This window comes from Numida meleagris, chromosome 16 (genome assembly GCF_002078875.1).
Source record: "Numida meleagris isolate 19003 breed g44 Domestic line chromosome 16, NumMel1.0, whole genome shotgun sequence".
Classification (NCBI taxonomy): domain Eukaryota; kingdom Metazoa; phylum Chordata; class Aves; order Galliformes; family Numididae; genus Numida; species Numida meleagris.
This window is the reverse complement of record NC_034424.1, coordinates 6,712,457-6,732,730: the sequence shown is the minus strand read 5'-3', so window position 1 is coordinate 6,732,730 and position 20,274 is coordinate 6,712,457. Positions and strand designations below refer to the sequence as shown.

The 20,274-nt window shown below is 43.5% G+C and overlaps 1 protein-coding gene across 7 annotated transcripts; it reads right to left on the bottom strand.

Annotated features, from left to right (window-relative positions):
* On the bottom strand, nucleotides 1,325-20,261 carry ADAMTS13 (ADAM metallopeptidase with thrombospondin type 1 motif 13). Of its 7 annotated transcripts, none has more exons than XM_021413843.1 (30): nucleotides 19,756-20,261; nucleotides 19,384-19,450; nucleotides 18,271-18,548; nucleotides 17,933-18,068; nucleotides 17,421-17,560; nucleotides 16,918-17,001; nucleotides 16,706-16,830; nucleotides 16,217-16,363; nucleotides 15,766-15,900; nucleotides 15,063-15,213; nucleotides 14,313-14,417; nucleotides 13,743-13,894; nucleotides 13,554-13,617; nucleotides 12,891-13,017; nucleotides 12,525-12,670; nucleotides 11,486-11,606; nucleotides 10,704-10,784; nucleotides 10,251-10,432; nucleotides 9,676-9,811; nucleotides 7,794-7,923; nucleotides 7,410-7,599; nucleotides 6,906-7,023; nucleotides 6,430-6,559; nucleotides 5,644-5,823; nucleotides 4,879-5,083; nucleotides 4,250-4,562; nucleotides 3,755-3,901; nucleotides 3,096-3,272; nucleotides 2,564-2,748; nucleotides 1,325-2,292 (listed from the first exon to the last, which is right to left on the bottom strand). In XM_021413843.1, the coding sequence occupies exons 1-30, from the start codon at nucleotides 19,828-19,830 to the stop codon at nucleotides 2,134-2,136; spliced, it is 4,386 nt and encodes a 1,461-aa protein (XP_021269518.1). In that variant the 5' UTR covers nucleotides 19,831-20,261; the 3' UTR covers nucleotides 1,325-2,133. The 7 variants fall into 7 exon arrangements, with proteins under 7 accessions (XP_021269518.1, XP_021269520.1, XP_021269521.1 ...); XM_021413845.1 differs by having other exon boundaries at nucleotides 6,906-7,020; XM_021413846.1 differs by having other exon boundaries at nucleotides 12,621-12,670.

Below are 20,274 nucleotides of genomic sequence, written 5' to 3'. Positions count from 1 at the left end.
ACCATGCCTCAGCTGTATGGCCAACGCGAGCACACAGCAGACTGCGCTCCGCTCCTACCTCCATCCTCACTCCCTTTCACCTCTGAGGATCGAGCTTTTGCTTCAGTAGAAGGTGAAACGATTTGTCTGATGTCACACAGTAAAGGCAGTAGCAGAAGCCAGCTTCGGGTCCTGCTTCCCCTACCTAACCACTAAAAGATGTTATCTGCGCGTATTGCTACAAGCAAAGAGAAATATGATTTTTTGAATGAACGTGAATTTAATGTGAAAACTGTAACAGAAATTGTGCCCTCGAGGCAAGAGGAGACCACTCCCCTTAATCTGAATGGACTTGGGTTTTTGCCCTAGAAACTGGGAGTTGAAGTAGGACTTTGCAGATCAGAGATGTCCCAGTTGGCAACATGCTGGTATCCAAACAGCTGGTACAGTGAAACAGCAGTAATTCTCTTAAACTATCAAGGCAACAGCTGCACATTCTGCAAATTAACATGGAGCACACAGCCAGTAATCAGAGCCCATCTCTGCAGACCAGAAACTTTGCATAGTTGATCTGGAACAATAAATAGCAATGAGACTTGGGATCCAGAGCAGAGGGGGAAGACAGATCCCATCTGCTAAAAGGTTACAAAAAAGAACAGAAGGATTTTTTTTTTCATTACTGTTACGTCTCCAGTTAGGCAGGAAATAAAGTCCCAGTGTCTGTATCACCCACGCACTGCAGTAGGACAGCTGATATATTCAGCTCCTCAAGGATCTTGCTTTAAGAATCTACTTGCTAGCTCTTCCAGGAACTGAACATAAAATCTGAAGGCTGGCAAGCCAAAAAAAAAAAAAAAAAAATCCAGGCAGAACTAGCAAAAACAATCACCAAGAAGATAGAAGAAAATAAGATTTTGTGGTTGTAAAAAGACATCAGAGAATTCAATGGAAAGAAAGCGGGGTAGGATTAAAACTGCCCAAGCAGGAGCATTTATTGCATCTGTCATGAAGGGTATAGGCAGACATGTCCAGCCAGGCTCCAGGTCTGGAAAAGCCCTCTTTTGCAGAACATTGAGATGTTGATGAGGGTGATAGATTTGTATCAAAGTAGGGAACCATTCAAAATGTTAAAACCATTAAATAAAAATAACTTTAAATATATATTTAAGTCAATCTCGTGTGAATATTTGTCGCTGCTCTAAAACACCTCTTCCTGCTACAGCTTGTATCACACAGTTTCAACAGTCACTCTTTGCACAGTTCCTGTGAGATGCAGATACAAGTAGATTATTAGCACAGCTACTGTTATTATCTGAAGAAATATCTCTCAGCACCAAACTCATCATTATGTCACGGAATTATTTTATTTTCCCATAGAAAAGAAGTACTAGTACCACTGTTAGATACGTAACAGCAGAATCATAGATGTGGTGGGCAGGGAGGGACTTCTGGAGGTCATTTACTCCTCCCATGCAAAGCCAATTGTCAGCAGTACTTGACCAGGCCAACCACCCATTGGTCCAGTCCTGAAGATATTCCAGGATGGAGATTCCATCAGCATTCTAGGGGACTTTTCCTAGTGTTGTGCTACCCTTCTGGGCAAAGAAAGTGTCTTGCCCTCATACATTTCTCTAGTCCTCTTGTCCTAGCAGCTCATCTTCTTACACATCTTTTTAATCTTCTTTTTAATCTTCCAGAATTTTAATGGGTTTATTTTTCAATGGGAATTTATGCTGCAGGAGAGTAAACTTAACTGTTAAGCCATAATCATAACTACTTGTGGTATAGAGAGGTTTCTAAGCCACTGAGAAACAAAATGATTGTCCTAAAAAGTCACAGCATATAAACAAGAGCAGGACCTTGAGACTTCAGCATCCAAGTCACTAATTGCAGACATGTAAAATGCATTAATAACCAATCACCAAAGAAAATCTACATGAGAACTATTTGTGAAATATTTGGTAGTTGCATGCCTTTTGAATAATTTTTCTAAGTATTCACTGAGATTCCAACGGAGTCGGTAAACTGTTCTTACTCAGCAGATGGAGAAGTAGTTGTAAAAAGGTTAAATGACGTGTGTGACATCAAGCAGTGAACGGGCAGCACTGATTAACTGGAGGACAGCATTTCTCAGTGGAGTGGCCCTGATCCCTTTTATTTGGGTTCAGCAGCATGATATTCAGCCCAGAAACTGCTTTGGTGATCTTTAACATTTTCATGAAATTCAATTTCAGCTTGGCTCCCAGTTGATTGCCAGAAGAATTGTTGTTTCCCACGAAACACCATTGTCTTCATGGTGCTTACATCACGGATCTGAATAAGGAAAGACCGAACCATTATATCACAGCAGCCTATATCTCAAGTACTCACAAAATATTGGGGTCTTGCCAATTGATCACTCAGGGTAAAAGCTGCCCTATTCAAATATTAGAGCAAAATATGGTAGACTTCAGTATTGCTCACATCTACATTTACACAACAGTCTGAGCCTCCTGGACTTTGAACTTGGCATCTGGATGGAAATCTCTAATGAGTGGTTGGGTCCTCACTCATCTAAACCACCTCCTCTAGGTTTCCAACTTACCAGGATATAATTAAAGTGTGTTTGGTTGCTCTCGTGGCTCTGGTCAACATACAGGCCTCGGATAGCTACACGATGCTGAGGAGCCACATTGATGAAGGTACGACACACTACTTCTTGTCTTTGACCAGGTGATTGCATAGGATTCACTATTTCACCACGGGGTCCAAACAGCTGCTTGTCACATTCTGAGAGGGAGAAGGGGAACAGAAGAGAAAATGATTTAGTGGAAGTGTCCAGTATCTCCATGAAAAAAAATGTTTAAATTAAATGCAGGCAGAAAAGTTTCTCTAAGGATTTTCGTCTGGGAACCTCCAAGCATCAGCAAACACCTGCAGGGAGTTTGCCTTTAAAACAGAAAGGTAGTCCATAAACAATTTCCATTCCAACACTCCTTGAAAAGGAGCTTATTAGCTCTTAGAGATGGAGCAAAGCTTCAGCAGATTTCCACACACAGCCATGACCTGTGGAACTCTGCATACCTTGTCACGGGTCCCTTAAATCTAAAGCAATAGTGAAGCTTCCAGTGAAGTACCTTGGTAATATTTTTTAGTTGCATTTCTGCTGTTGTACTGAAGAACAACCCCATTTCCTGGCAGCAAAACACGCTGTTTCACAATCAATGTATTTGTTCTGGAATTTATCAGAGACAAAACCAGCTTCCTGCAGCCTGTCCGCCACATCATTCGTCCAGAAAACAGCACAACCTCACCTGGAATGGATGAGCACAGAGACTAGAAACACTTTAAGCGAGACGGGTCTGAATGCAGTTCAGCCTCCTGTATTACATGAGTCCAAAATCAAGTAATTTCTGTGTCTTGTCCCTATCTTATCAAAATCTTTCACGAAACAGTTAACTAATCTATCTGTACTGATTCCAACAAGAGGGTACACTGCAGAGAGAGTTTATAACAGACCAAAGTAGGAAGCTTCTTTAACCCCATAAGGTCCTTTAATCCCATATCTACTAACAAAACAAGGAAGAAATCATCGTGCAGGGAGAGGAAAGATGTCAACTTAGATTCATCTCATTTGGCAAAGATTTTGTGAAACTGAAAAACTTGTAAAATGGTTCCAGAGATTACGCAGGCTCCAAGGCAGCAAGAACTACTCAGGGCACCAAAAGCATGCAGGCAAATGAGGTGCACATTTCCCAACAGGCCAGGCCAGTTCCCACTTAGCCCTGTGCAGTACCTGCACTGCAGTTGAGGGAGCTCTCCAGAACATTGATTGTGATCTCCTCTCCTAAAGGACGCCCAATAGCAACAGTGCAGTCACTGCTCTCTACACCTGTCATGTTGATGACCCCACTGGTATTAAGAAAGAGCTTTCCACAGACACCTGTGCAACAGAGACAGATGAGAAACACATCTAGCTGTTAAAACACTGCATCGTTCCTCTCATGGCACAGTGAACAGACAAGCAACAAGTGTGTCTATCTTCTGGGTAAAGCACAGGAAGAGTCATTTGCTGCCCCAAAGAGTCCCGGGTCAGAAGAGCTTTGGGAAGCCAAGGGAAGGCAGTCATTGTTCCTGGCTTAGACAGCATGGAGAGCTCACAGCATGCTGTCCCCCTTCTAAGCAGGAGCATTCCCTTCTGTGCTCCTGTCTCTGTATGCCAGTAGGGTCACTGGAACCCCATCACACACAGTTAGTACCTCTCTCTACCTTTTGGTAGTTTTCTCCTCACCTTCACTGGTCTCCTTTGCCTGTTCCTGAGGGACAGCTGGCACAGCAGAAGGAGGAAGATCCAGGACTTTGTATCTTGCCCCTTTAGCATTTGCAACTGTCATCAGATGCGTGGCTGGTGTCACTGCCTGCAGTTCTGCTCCATGCAACCTGGTGCCCACCTCCTGCTCAGGACAGGGCCCTGCATAGCAGCCACGCAGCACAATGGCCTTGGGGAAGCGCCTGCAGAAGATGGGGTTCACGTGCTTATGAGTTAGCCGGTTGAGGCAGAAATCATGCCGTGTCTGAACACCATTCCCACACGAAGTTGAACACTGCAGAGGAAGAAACCCATAGGCCTTTATGCATGTGTTTCAAGCCGGTTTTCAGAAATAAATACATTTACTTGCTCAAGCATGATCCAGAGTTCTGATCTTTTGTTCACTGATGCTGTTCTACCACTTGACTTTCCAGTTCTTTAGTTTCATCACCTGTAAGATGGAAATAATGAAGCTGGCCCACCTCCCAGGGGGACCCTCTGAACTATATCTTTGAACCGCAAAACCACTCCCCCCAAAAATCCAAGAAGATCTGCATTTGAGAAGAAAACATGCCCAAGATCATTATTACACAGCTGGAAAAACATGATACCTCTGTCCATTCGCTGAAGCTCCATTCGTAAGAGCACATTCGGACGACACAGGGAATGGTGGTAAGGGGCTTCTCTGATACAGGACATAAATGCTGCTCCAGCAAAATCTCTTTGCCTTGGTGAATCTGCACACAGGTGACCAGCTGAACTGATAAGCCAAGCCCACAGCTGGAGGAACAGGGGCCACCCGGGGTTACCTTCCATCTGACAAAGGACAAGAAGGAGAAAAATCAAGTTAAGGATGAAACCCTACCCTCCAGTTTTTCTCATCATAGAGAATGTAATGCAACTCCCTCATCCTTCTCTCCTTTCTGCTTCTCAGCAGCTTTCTTCACCCCTCCACCTCACACATTTTGCTGCCTAAGTACTTAGAAGGCAGCCTCTGAAACAAGGTTAGGCATTCTGGAACAGGTTTGGTGTTGGGAGGGCATTCACATTTTACAGGGAGCCCACAGATTCCAAATATACATTGAGTCTTACTCCATGTCCATTACAGTTTTCCCCAGGGTGACATACACAGGCTTAACAGCAAAAACTATCATATCTCCCTCCAAAATGCACGCCGCTCTGAACAGCCAGATCAGAAACGAACTCAGGGTTAGTTCATCCTGGGAGTGGCATCCTGTACCATGCAAAAACCAGTTCAGATATCAATAGCTTTCCAGTCCCCATTTTACAATCCTAAGCCAATCCTAGCCATAGCCTAGATCACAGCACGCACATTCACAGACAAATACTCATGTGGCCCATATGAACATTTTGACCTTGGGGGGCATGGCTCCAAGTTACACGGTTCCTGCTCCTCTGGACGAGGCAAACCATCACACTGGGTGTCTGCCACAATCTCTTCCTCCTTCTCCCTGGTTTCCCTTGCACAGTAGAGGACCTTCTGCATCACACCTCCTCCACAGCTTACACTGCATGAGCCCATTTTGTAATGCCACCTGGGAACAACACAGTCACCAGTGAGTATCTCCAACTGTCACCCATCTTCCCTGGAATTTGAATCCAACCATTCTATCAAGGTACACCTGGAATTCTGTTAATGCACACATACACGCTTGATAATATTTGAGAGATCACCGGTCACCTTACTGATTGCAGTCTGCATTGCTATAGTTCCTAAGAAAAGTGCAATCAATTTCCTTCAGTTCTCAGAGCAGGTATTCCAGTCTTAGAGCACTTCATACTAGCTACTTTATTTATGCCATGTAGCTGGCAAATATGCCACCACATTTTGCAGTTACAAATTTGTTCCCACTATCTCAGAGTAAGAAGGGGTCAAGAAGTTTTCAGGTTTGCCATGGACTCAAACTCCAAAGACTTCACTTAGTTCTTCTTGAGAATATACCAGTCCAGAAAACACTCTGAGTTTGATGAGAATGGACCAGTGCTACTGCTTTTGGAACTGTCTGGACAGGGCAATCTCTTTCTTTCAAAGCAGAGGAGAAGAAGATGACATTCCAGAGTATCTCAAGACATGTCACTGGGCATACACAGAAGAAGGAAAATCCTCTCACTGGTTCATTGTCTCTTGGTAACTGCTTTACCTTGGCGGGCAGGGACTGAGATTGCAGTCTTCCATCCTGCTCTCTGGCTTTGCCACTGGATGACAGTTTTCTTCTTGGGTTTTTTCTTTGGTGTCAAAAGCCACACAAACATACTGTATCTGAGTCTTACCTAGAAAGGGGAAGGAAAAAAAAAAACCTTACTGCATGGCAAACATGCAAGGTTTGAAAACAAGCACATAGTGACAAAAGTAGTGTCAGACATATCTTTGTCTATGAAACAAGAAAACTGTACAGGCATGCTCATTCCACCCATTTTCCCTACTCTGGTAGACAGCAGTAGACAGCCATTTCTCATTTGAAGCCAGGCCTCCCCATCTCTTTTTGAGATACAAAAACATTGTGATCAGAGCTACACATGCACAGTGATCTGCAGAGAGGAAATGATCAGGTCCCCTAGGTTCTGTGCTCACACATACACCCAGGTAACATTTTCCTGCAGCACTGAAAGATCTCACCTCTACCACAGGACACTGAACACTCTCCAGCTAGAGGGCTCCAGACATAAACACTCTGATTTTCCAGTTGGATATGTCCAAGTGACTCTGGAGCCTGAAGCAAGTCCATGTCTTCCTCCTCAGAACAGAGCAAAAAGAATCAGGCTGACATTGGCACCTGCTTTCCCAGAGGTCCTGATCCAATGAAGGCAGGGGACACCTCCAGATCAAATCCACAATATATTCAGAGGCACATTTAAGCAGTTTTTCCATTTCTGCAGACAATACAAGTTTAGACACCAAGAAAAGCTAAAGACATCCAACAGCCAAGAGCCAACCTAACTCACACTACTTGGTGCTGAACAGAGATACCTAAGACTGAAGAGAGATACTTAAAGCAGTCTCTTCTCCACTGTAAGCGTAAACCTGGCAGTGCTTCTCCAAAATGGATTTGGACCCGTGACCCACTGCTGAGAGCCCTCTTCCCTGTTAGCAATCTTCAATCTTTCAATCAGTCAAACTCACTTTGTCCCATCCCAAAGGGCAGATATTAACTACACACGGCACAGTGGAGGGGGGTTTTTCTTGTGCAGGACATAAGCTGTCATCCACAACAGTCTCCAATCCATTATGAAACTGAACACAGGTCAGATTCTGCTGGGCAACACCGCTTCCACAGACAGCAGAACATTCATCTGTCTGAGATATCTTCCACCTAAATGGGAAATAATTATATCACCTTATTTCATGGAGGTTTGTAACTCATGACATTTGTTGCAGAAACGGGGCAAACAAAGTGTACAGCTTCTCTATTTCAAGAGCCTACTCTGGATGTGACTGAGAGGATGACTGCTGGAAATTCAAGCCCTTGCACAGCGAGAATTCAGCTTAGCTTCCAAGAACACTGACCTGTACAGGCATGGTTCCACGGCACAGGGTTCATACCCTGGAAGGGGTTGTAGGAGTTCCAGACACAGCTGATTTTCTGTTATTTCATTCTTTGTCTGATCAAAGCACACATGGTTCACTGGTCGTGTACCTTGAACGTGAAAGTAAAAAGAAGGGAATTTATAAACAAAGTGAACAGTTCACCTCTATTCTAGGAAGATCCTGTAATTTCACTTTAACCAAATTATCTGTGTAAGAAAAAAACGGTATACTTGGGAAGACGACTTCCTCTACAACTCATATTTCTGATGTAACTTTTCCTTGAGAATCTTCAAGTGACTTTCCGAGACAACCATCCCAGAAGATGAGAAGCTTGATGGACAATCCACTATCAAAATTGAAAGACTGCTCTACACTGGCCGTTTGCAAGAGCAAGGATATCAATCATAATGCGGTCCAATTACTTCTAATGATCTTGATATCTGCTTGATGAAGGAAAGGTCAGTGAAAAGAAGCCCTAGCAGTCAGCCATTGGACTTTCTGTAGAACTAATGATGTAATATCATCACACAGCCCCTGTACTCATCAGTGTTTTCAAAGTGATCATCAATATCCAAAACCAGACAAGGGATACCTGGAGAGAAATCGCAGACTTGCAGTGCCTGTGGCATGCAAGACACAGAATATTCACAAACAACTCGCATAAACAAGATTTTTAACAGTACTAAACCTAAAAAGATGCCCAATTTAAAATAATCTTGCTCCAGATTTGTGGAAAGACATTACAGTACAGAGCTCAATGGATAAATTGTAAAGAGTTTCCTTTGCAGTGAATGAGCTATCCACAAGGCATTCCTGCATCCGGAAGAACATGACTCTGAGAAGAAAACATCAAGAATCAGTCAGCAACATTACCTCTTCACTACCCTCCTTGTTCTCAAATAACGTGGAAAATGTTGGTGATAGGTGGACAGTTAGACTGGATGATCTCAGAGGTCTTTTCCAACCTTGGTCATTCTATGATCCTAATGTTCATTGATGAGGAGGGCCTGAATGCATCTTTCAGCTCTCAAGACAATTTTCTCTTGGATTCTCAACCTTTTCTGTTATTTTAAGCTTCAGTTTTCTCATTTTTCCATTTGTTACTACATTAGCTGGGAGGGCTTCACACATTACAGCGTTTTGAGTTCTCTAATTCAGGGTTTCTGCCATCATTTCACCTGCAGAATGTACTGCAGGATAAACTCTCCAGACATAACTGGTCTTAAAGTATGACTTCTTTAAGTGGTCAGTGATTTATTTACTAAATTCTTGTCATAAATGTCTTGAGAAACTTGCCAGTGTCACCTGTACTGTCTGGTAAACAAGATGTCAAACTGTCTACCAGAGTGTTCTGTTACAATCTGCATTATCATTTCTATGGGGAGACAGAAAGGATTAGCCATGACACAGGAATAGAATTCTAAGAAGGAAGCCGTATAATTAGCTCTGAGGTTTTAACTAGACGCTAGATACAAATAGCGGTCTCAGATGTTTGATGTTTAACCAATTTCAGATTACAGTCTTCAGTAACTTCGAAAAATCTGAGAAAATTATTTAGTCTTAAAACCAGAAGGTAGGCTAAAACCAATCTAAAAATCCTCTTCCGGATCAAACATTTTCAATATCATTGTGTTGATTCAGCTCATAGCAATCTGCTAATTTAATTCAAATCCTGTACCACTCTTTTCCTTGGTTCACTGTCGGTAATTTGCTTTACATTTAATTTCAGCTGCTTAACAACTTCTAAGTAAGTATCTAACACTGGTAAGTCACATTCATTTCTGAAGGACTGAGTGAATATCAGCCAGCCAAATCAAAAGCCTATCCAGGCTTCCATAAGAAGTAAAGACTCCTGCCTCACCTCCTCCACAGGTCACTGAACATGGCCCCTGCTGAGGAATCCACCTATACGTCAGATTCTCTTTTGGCACAAAGTAGCTGAAGGTGATGTCTGGGTTGGTGGCATCGCCATATTCTTTTGCATACCTTCTATAAACCTGGTGAAAGAAAAGGTGGTGGTCAATACACAAATCAACTCAGAATCACTTCTCATGACAGATATGAGAGAAGATAGTCCTTCATTCTTATGCAGTCCTGAGCATCAATGTTATAACAACCAGTTCTTTCCAGATACAGTTAGAGTACTCAGTTCTGAATTCTGTGCACTGGGCAGTGAAAAAAAAAGATTAAGCCAAGCAACAGGTTCAACTCTGTATGACTTGTCCCATACACACCCATCCCCTAGACCTGCAGAAAGCCTGTAGGCAGCATGCCCTCAGCATTTCCCAGGAAGACGACCACTGCTCTTACTGAACACCAGCTCCAGCAGCCTTGGGCTCAAAGCACACTACATCTGGACTGCACTCAACAGAGCCACACAAACTCAGTCTGGCCATTTCTGACCGGCCCCTTTCCAACTCCACTATGTTTATTTACCTGTATTTCAATTTCTTCTTGGGTTGGCCCATCCACATGGATTTCCTCCAGGCTTGGCAGGTTGTCCTTGGTGAGAAATACTTCATATTTGATCTGTCTGTCCTCCAGAAGTGACGGATAGGTGACATTCAATGAGATTTTTCCCTTTCCAGCAACCACATATTCACCTTTAACCTTCACAGCTAGAGGAACAAAAGTTGTAGCGAGGTTAAGAAATATGGTGCAGGCAACACCTTGGTGCTGGCAGCTACAGACTGCCCATTTGCTAGAAACCAGTTTGATTTAAATCAGACATTCCAAAGAGTATGGCTTCCATCAGTTCCCACAAGAGAGCATCCCACAAACAAACAAACTGCATAATCAAGAACTTTCCTCACAGATTCTGTTCGCTTATTTTTACAAGCTTGTCTGAGCTTTGCCTGTACTCCCACCTCTCCTTTTCATTCTACTCACCCAAATGTGTGAAGAGTGGTCTCTGATTGATAACATGGACTAGGGTGGTGTTATGAGGCAGGGACAAAAATGTAACATACTCTGAAAGGATGGAAACAAAGAACATACAGTCATGTTCCCCTCCTGTACCTGTTTTAAAAAGGCAGAGGATTACAGATCAGCCCAACTTTGCCTTATCAGCTAAATATGTCTTGGAGGACAAGCCTTGCAGGCAGCAGCAGGACTCATTGCAGACAGGGGTTACATAGGCAATGTTAATTAAATAAAGATACAACAGCAGTGGCTAGCAGGCTTAAAATCACACTGACCTTAGCTACAGCAGCTTGAACACAACAGTAATGATGGAAAGAGCCAACAGAACAATTGAATTCTCTGTACTGTTCTCATCTTTCTTTTGCTCTTTTTATGTTTTCTGCCAATATGTATGTGTGATTCTGCAAAAGCCATGTCAGTTCTCTAATGGATGTTTATCCTCTCAGGCATAATCTGATAGAGCTCTCAGATGCCATGAATTTGCAGGACTTCCCAAATGGCTACATTTCTTGTCCCTGTCCAGAGGAGAACTGGGAATAGAAGTCACCATGCCCACACAACAGCTACACCACCGTTACAGACCTAGCTGCCTTCTCTGTTGGCTAGCCAAACTCCATCACCACATGCTCCATAATATAAAAGCAAGAAGAAGCAGAAACAAGAAGCCACATTAAGAAGTTTAAGAACACCTAACATGCTCTGCATCTCCTACAAGTAGCACCATAATGCTGAGGCTGAGGAGTACACACCTTTAGCTTTTCCTTCTGTGTAAGATCCACTCACTTGCATGCAAGTGGTATTATCACCCCCACAGACCTTGCAAGAGTCCATTATCTTCTTGGAGTCCATCTGGCCATCACACCCGAATGCCTGAGCAAAAGGGAAAGTCTGTCAAGACTGGCCTATTCTGAGAAGAAAGCAAGCAAATGAAAGCAACATTACCTGAATTCTTCAAATTTCTTTTTCATCTGTAATTTGCACTTAAGAAGACAAGATAGGCAAAGGTGCATTTATACCTAGGTCTGCGTTTGTACAGCAGCATACAAAGCTAGGGACTGGAAAGTCTTAGCTAAGAGCACAAAAAGTTTCATTAATTGTGTGACATCTTCTTTCCCATAAGAAGCAGCCCAGAAAGATTTCTCCTGCGGCCTAAACCCCAAATCCACACCCAGCTCACATCCTTCAGCCTGGCCCTCAATCCCACAGAGCTCAGAGTAGAGATTCTATCCTCATTCCCATGAACAAGAGAAATTCACTCAAAGCTGCAGGAGGATCTCAGCAGGCTTAGCAGCAAAACATGTGCAACTGCTGAATTTACACTAGAGGCTTTGGATGCTGCCATAACACACATATTTATCACTATTGCCAATAAAACAGCAGATATTAGACTAGATTATGCCTATGCCCTCTGCTGTTCATTAGCTGGAAATACATTACAAAACATTCTGAACACCAGGAGAATCAGGGGAAAAAGAAAATCAACAAAATTTTAAAAGTATATCTTAGGAACATAAAGAAGCAACACACAAAACAACATGGTCAGCACTCAGGAGTTACTGAGATACACACACTGGGGGGAGTAATACTGTAAAATTAGTAAAATATCTTATCCAGAGGGCACTGGATTCAGTGACAAAACTAGATTCGTTGGACTACATCCAATAATCAAATAACAAAATTCTCTTATTCTGGAAAGGATTCAGTGTGTTTCTTTCCCTGGATCCTACTCAACTGATTCCTTTAGCACAGATTACATCAGGGATTCACCTGGATTCCTCAGTCACTTACTCTGCAGCTTCCCGCTACGCACAGATTGAAAGTCCCATGCTCAGAGTTATCAGGCTCACATCTGGTTCCATCTATGAAACTGTCCTCACGGCTTACCATGAATTCTTCTTCAATGGCTCTGCACATGTGCTTGCACTGCATGTCCCCTGGAGGAGGCAGACAGGAGGAGCAAGCAGTTACTCTCTCAGAAAGACACACAACCATAAAAGAGTAAGAAGAAGCCAAAAAGAATCTGTCAAAAAGAGCATCTAAATTTCACCTGGAAACTAAAACCATCATTGGGATGGCCCTTTCATTTGAAAGTACAGTCAGGCCCATTAATGCTTTACTACACAAAGAAACCAGGGTTTCACAGCCTTTCCTTACCTTTGGCAAAGCCAACAGCAGAAGTCCAGGTGTAAAAGGATGGCACTCCTACAGTGAGATACAGTGGCTTTAAATTTGTTGCTGCACACTGCTCAGCCATAAACTCAAGCTGGGTCATCAAACAGGCCTACATCCCAGAGAGAATTGTATAGATGATGAAAAGAAGTCACCGAGCACAGAATCTCAAGTAGCATTTCACCCACTAGCTAAAGGCAGAAAGTGGTGGCTGGCAAGTAGAACAGTAGAATGACCGCAAATAAAAGAGCACCACTTTAAAGTGATGCTGCAGGATATGCAAAGAATTGCATGCAGAAGCTGCTCTTTGCTGCTTATAAAAAAAAAAAAAGATAAGGAAAATAGAACCAGTATAAAAATGACCCTCCAAAGAAGATTAGCATTAAATGAGTCTCTGTCTTCTCAGTGTCTGTCCTACCATAAAGATGTAAAGAGAAATGCTTCATTACATGTGAACAATGCAATTAAATGATTCCGTTGTCTTCAGACACAGTGGAAAAATACATCAGACAGAGGGAGGAAATATGCCAGATTTTAGTCTTCCTTCCCACAGCAACCAGCTGTGAAAAGTAGTCCCAAACCACACAGCTTTCAAAGGGTTAGGCAGCATTAAGAGAAAAGCTCAGAAGATGGGATCAGCTGCAGTACCTGAGTATTGCACATCTCCACTTGAATGCCGGCACCCTGGCACTCCTTCCCTCCAAAAGCAGGCCTGAAAATGACAGGAAAAGAACTCTTCTACAGAAGCAGTCTCATGCCAAGCACAGAGCAAAGCTCAGACGCCTTGGCTCTGAAATGGCCAAAAGCCCTTGCAAACTGCAGGTCCACACCTCTTACCTGGGGTTGTTACAGAACCGCTGCCTTATCCGAACTCCACCTCCACAGCTGCGGGAGCAGGAGGACAACGGGCTCCAGCTGGACCACTGCCCATGGACTACAGCCATGGGGTCCAGTTCTTTCAGAGAGCTGCACTGTCCCTTGGAGCACCACTAAGATCAAGAATACACAGAATTGGCAGCAGCACCTCAATGAACTCAGCAGCTCTGGCATCTACAAGCGTGGCATCTCCATCTTAAAGCAGTCACAGAGAATCCCAAGATGAACGAGGCACTTTTTCACAAGAGAAGAGTCTCATTCTTAATTATAGTCTAACTTGAGGTTGGGGTTAAAAAAAAAAAAAAAAAAACAACAGCTGATACGTCATTTCAAGTAGAAAGCAAAGCCCTGGAGAAGAGCTCAGTTATCAGGCTATAGGACTGCTAAGCAACTCCAGAGATACAGACAATATGGAAACATCAAGATCAGCTGGTACCAGCTTGTGTGGCCTTAGCTTCCTGGTTCAAGGACAGCAAATCCCATAGCACCCAGATCCATTTCTGATTATCCAAGCATCAGCAGCATCCTTACCTTATTGATGCCACACTCAGTACCATCCAAGAGGGGAACAAGAAGCCGAGTACAGCTGGATTTGTCTCCTGGTTGTACATGGCATGAGAGAACTTTACATATATCCTGGTGTGACAAGAGAAACAAGGAGGTCAAGGAGTCACTCATCAACACCGCAGTCCCAAAAGCTGCTCAGATGTTCAGTTACCCCACAGCCATCCAAAAATGCAAGGTTCCTTAATTTCTCCTGCTATTGGGGAAAAGTTGTGGGCATGTCAAATGACCAGCATTATCAACTGTAATGCTAGATGAGGATCAATTAAAACAGTTAAAGTTTCACACAAATTAGTGCTTCCTCATTAACAAAATGTGTCCAGATGGCAGCTCTTAGCCACGTTGCACTTCTCAGCCACATAGAATTGCACAATTGCAGGGAAGCTGAAGAGATCCAACAAACAAGAACTCCCCAAGACAGGACCCAATACTCACCTGAGTAGCATAGCCAGTACTAGCACTACCAAACCCAGTGTGAACAGAAGGTGCTGGGTACTGCATAAACCTCAATGGCTTATGTAGACAAAGGTAGTGATGGAGAGAAGAAAAGCATTTTAAAAACCTTTTAAGGTTTGCTCTTTGCCAAAACACTCTGTGGCAGAAAAGCATCATCAATCCCTTTGGAATAATAACATCCCTAGCTCTCTTTTCCTGAATCCTAGCTCCAGAACTTTTCCCTGCTGCCCCCAACAAGACACACAGAAACTTTCTACCTACAACATTGCTGTCAGCAAAGGTGCACGCAGTTGCAACACTCCCGAAGGCTATTTTACATTGCTCATCTGCTCCATAGTACACGCCAGGCTTCCATCCAGGGATGCTGCCGTCCATGTCCGGCAGGTCATTTAAGCAGTTTGTTTGGCCTGTGCTGATACAGACATAAAAAATATCACTTTCCCAGCTGTGCATAGTAAGGACAATGACATGTTTGCAAACTTCTGCTGAGTTTCATTCTGGGAGTTGGCTGTTGCTTTCCCAGACAACACATGCTTACTGTGGGCTGTGATAGATTTAGCTGCAGCAGCTGCCTGGAGACACTCACAGTTCCCCACTGCTGAAGTTAAAACAAAAATCCATGCTTGTTCAACCAGACAGCTCACAGCCCACAGTGTATGTTTAAACCTAGATTTTCTGACATTTTAAATAATGTTTCCAAACTGAACAAGTGTCTGAGGAGTTCAAGACAGCCCAGGTCTGTTAGTCACTAACGAAAGTAATTTCCAGCTACTTGAATCAAAGACTGGGTTTAACCTCAGCAACAGCCTCAAGTGATAAGAAATAAACAAACCCCAAGTACATCACAGTGCCTCATTTTCTAAGAAAGGTCTGTTTTATTCCTTGTACTTCCCTGCTCTCTCCTAAGCTGCCAGCACAGGGAAGTGCTCCCACACATGCACACAAAACTCAGCCATTCCCTTACCTGACAAAGGCCAGGAATTCTTCTCGGCTACACTGTGACCAGACAAGGTCAACACTATTGTGGTTTCCTGCTGAACCCATGATGTAACCACTGCTGCTGCACTGATTCCCCTCACCATCATGGGGGATGCCAAGACTGTAACAGAAAAAACACTGTGCTCTGAGAAGAAACCCAGAGGTTTTGTTCCCTTTTCACCTCTGTTATGTCTAAATATCTAAGCAAGGGCCAAGCTCCCTCTGCGGAGCGTTTCCTTCTACAGTTGTCATAAAAGCATGTAATTGTCCCAGAACTTGCAGAAATACAAGGAACTCTTTACAAGAGTTTTAAGTAATCTATAGGAAACCCACTGTTATGGCAAGAAATCCTTTTCTTTCCCTTGAATCATTTAAAATAGGGAGTGTTTTCCCCTGAATAAAACATACTGTGCTGCTCTGGGGCTTTCCTCACTGACCTGTGACCAATCTCATGGGCTATGGTGACTCCCAAGTCAAAGCCGGTGTCCTGAGTAATAACACAGCTCCAGAAGGAGGAGCAGACTCCACCTAACTGAGTCACTCCACGTAGCTCCTTGTTCCCATCAGGTAACTCCAGGTCAAACCTAAAGTAAGGGAGACATATCCAGAGGAAAAAGCAAAGAACCACTGCAACTAATAAGGTCAGGTCTAGATATAAAACAAACAAACAACCAAGCAAACTTATTTGCACCTTCCTGACCTCACTTTGACTGGTAGCTAGCATTTCTTTTGCAAATACAGAACTCCCTGGGGCAAGATGGTAGGAGTAGAGTTCCGTGAATGCCAAATCACATAAAGGACAGGAGAGTCAACCCCAAGAATCAACCTATTTTCAAAGACTCTGGGCAAATCAGTGTCACTGTGCTGGTGACTGGGCAGCAATGGCCTGAATTCCAGCCTCTGACAGGACGGGGGAGCTTCAGTACCTGGTCACATACAGGACAATGTCAGCATGGTGGGGATCAGAGTCATTCTGGGGGTTGACCTTCTTGCTCCACTCACAAACACTGATCAGCGAGGAGGTGATATTTGATGTGATGTTTACATCCACCTAAAGTTAAAGCATATGTTTGCACATTGCATACAGGTTTTAGCAACCCACCCCGGACAACACTTGGGCAGAATCCTCCCTACTTACCTCAGGCTCTCTCAAAACAAGCATTTGCATCAAATGAACCCTTAAATGAGCACCCAGTGAGGCATCTCGCAGCAGTTCTGCCCCCTGTCAAGTGACAGAAAGGATTTCATGGAGTAGCCACCTCAGTGACTCTCAACACCTGATCCCAGTTACAGGGGTGTACTCATAACAAAGGTAATGCATCTGGTAATTATAAGGACAAATACGAAATCACCAGGAAGTGACATATATAAACTCTTGCCTGATATTATCTATGGAATTGGGTTAGTAATGGTATGAAGAGCTTCTAACACTCACTCTTACTCATGCAGCTCCTTCTACAAGGGTAAGCTTGCTGTACAGTCCCAAAGAGACGCGGAGGAACACTCTACAAGCAAGCAGTGCCCTCTAATAGGAGCAGGTAACCACAAAGAACCTCTGAAAGAACACTCACAGAACTGAATCTGTTGGCAAAACTGTGAGCTCTCACACTGGATCAGCAATCCAAACAGAAAGCTACTCACAATGTTGAGGTTGGCAAGAATATATCGCTCCGTGTCCTCTTTGTGGTACGAGTAAACATCAGGACCTGCTACAACCATCAGCTCCAGATGTTTGACAGTTCCATCAGCCCTCTTCCGTAGGCGAGAAGCAAAGCGCCCTGCTGAACAACAAAAAGGGACAGGGTTTAAAACGCAAGGCAGTATAGATTACTCTGTAAGTCCGTTCTCTTTTCCTGAAAGACTAAAATACCCCTGCCAGAATACCATTTCTGTGGTTACTTGCTGAAGTTTCCCACTACAGTTGGTTTCTCTCACCTGTCTTCATCCTTAATTCTTGCATTATCAAAATAACAAACACCTCACTGAAAACACGTGCTATTTACATCTCAGTAAGGTGAGTAACATACATCAAGTATAATCAAATACTTGCAGATACAAGTCTTCCTTTCTCCTCAGCTCATTCAAGCAACCACACTACCAGAAGACAGTTTGTCAAAGCAGAACCACCAGAGCTTACTCTCCATACATCTTACCTCTTGCTGGTTTTTTTTCAGCACTTCTGAAGAGAATGTGGGGACTGGAGAAGCCAAGCTCCTTCAGCAGGGCCACATCTTTGCTTCTGACAGGCCTGATATGAATCTTTTCTTCATCTGTAACAATGACTCCTTGCTAGAGGAGATGAAATTCCATCTCAGAGTTATTGCAGACATTTGCTACAATGGAGAACCGCGTACCATATCCTTCCTGTTTCTTCTTTGTAACACTCAGATTTATTAAATGGATGGTTCATACATGTTTGGGGTTTCAAGCTGCAAGCCTGCAAAGGCTGTAAATGCTTGTAGAAAAGCTGATAAGTTCAGTGCATACTCACCAGCTGCCCTTCACAGTAAGTGACTCTACACTCAGCCCCAGGAGGTGTCAATAGATTTCCACCTGCAAAGCAGTTGCCTGAGAATTTCTTTATTAAGCTAAAGGAAGAGTTCATGACTTGATTGATCACAAAGGAAGAAGAAAGAAGAGTATGGTCCTCCAGAAATTCAAAGGCGTACACTTCTCCCCAAGCCTCAATAGAGCAGTGCTGGATCCGACATAGCCCAATCTGCTCTTCTTTACAAGGGCAATTTGGCTGAGCAACAACAAACTCGGGTACTGAAAGATATGAAACAAGCAAAACAAAAAGAACAAGGGAAATAGTTATGAAAAATTAATGATACGTGGAAAACAAATGTAATGATCTGTCTCCTTAGGAAAAATTATTCTCTGAATTACAACTGTGGCCTTTTGAGATCATTTTGTCAGTAGGCAAAGAACTTCTGTGTTTTCATCTATTCCAAAGTGAGGTACTCAGCCTGGGAACAGACATCATCTCTGAAACTGGCTCCTGAATTATCAGTGCTTCTCTCCCTTGTCAAGGAGAACAGTTCATTTGGCAAAGGCTGAGACAGATTTGCGTCCTCAGATGTCAAATATTACTGAGTGAGAATTATCATAATCCAAACAGAGACACTGAGAACAGCAGTAGGTGAATTCACAAGTTGACATCATCCTTGCTTTGAGAATGCAAGAGTTCAAAATGTACCTTTATGCTGAACTATCCAGAACAATCCAGACCTAGAACGCTTCACCTGTGCATTTCAAAAAAATTAACAAGCATATTCAAAGCTATTCTTAGTCTATACCTTCCCGTTCAGAAGACTTAGATCTGTTAATCTTGTAGAAAAATACCAACACAGAGTAAGGACTAGAGCAGAAATGTGCAAAACGATTTATTATACCTCCTTTAGCAGATTTTAAATACTGGCCCAGTTCTTCAGTTGCTTACACCGAGACATGGATTACCTCACCGAGTAATGCAGCTCAGAAATGCTAAATGCTTGTCAAGGCAGGGTTAGTTAATAAGCGTTCTTAGTGTTATCAAACGTACAGGATTAGGAATAAACTGACAAATGCGTTCCAAAATCAAGAAGGAAAGAGCTCTGCATACCATCAGAGGCTGAGCTGGTTCCAAAATAAGAGAAAACATCTTCTGCATCCAAAGCTCTGAGAAATTTCTGCAAGAAGGATAGCTTTACATTTTTTTGAGAAAAACAAATGGACACAAGGTTATTATTTAACTGAAACGAACCTGGAAGGAACGTCAGCAAACAATTTAACAAGTATCGATGCCAAGATCTAATGGTTTTATTTTGCACTAAGCGTACGCTGCACAACGGCCACCCGGAGGAAACAGCTTTATCTTCTTGATTAGTGAGGGTCGATACGTCTTGGCTTAGAACACGTTGTGTTTTCTCTTCTTCTTTTTCCTAGAAATAAAAAAGGCTTCCTGGAAACGGCGTTTTCTGGAGGTCAGGCTTACCTCTTGGAGGACGGATGGCCAGCAAAACCCCAGAGGGAACATCACGAGCGCTCGGATCATCAGACTGCTGATCATGCTGGAGGGATTGCGAGCAGCCCGCAGAGCAAACCCTGGCCCAGGGGTGATTAAAATGTTCAGTCCGAGGCATCACGTGGAACGGAAGCAAAGAATGCACAGTTTAAACAAATAGGAGAGTTGATCTACTGCAGAGGGGGACAGTCGAGGGGGAATTGAACCGCTGTGGGAGGATTTACAGGAACAGCTGGAGGGGGAGAGCTTTTGCACAACATTTGCAACATTATTCCAGCCAAAGAGCAGAGCAACGAGAGCAGCTTCGGGCCAGCTTCAGCAGCCAAACAGACAAGGAGTATTTGCAGGGGGAACGGGCTCTGACTTGTTGAACTGTGCGTCGCTGCTCTCCAAACCTGGGCGCTGCCAGAGCCCCTCGGGCTGACTGGGAGGCACGGCGAGGCCCCACAGGCCGCACAGCCCGCAGCGAACACGCGAGCCGCAGCTCCA

What these genes read in the sequence shown, in the direction of transcription:
- ADAMTS13 (XM_021413843.1), bottom strand. Translation starts at nt 19,830, where the DNA reads ATGATCAGCAGTCTGATGATCCGAGCGCTCGTGATGTTCCCTCTGGGG. An exon ending in GAATTCCTGGCCTTTGTCAG is followed by an intron (nt 15,214 to 15,765) that starts GTAAGGGAATGG and finishes TGTCTGTATCAG; the next exon opens with CACAGGCCAAACAAACTGCT. An exon ending in CACACTTTAATTATATCCTG is followed by an intron (nt 2,293 to 2,563) that starts GTAAGTTGGAAA and finishes TTCCTTATTCAG; the next exon opens with ATCCGTGATGTAAGCACCAT.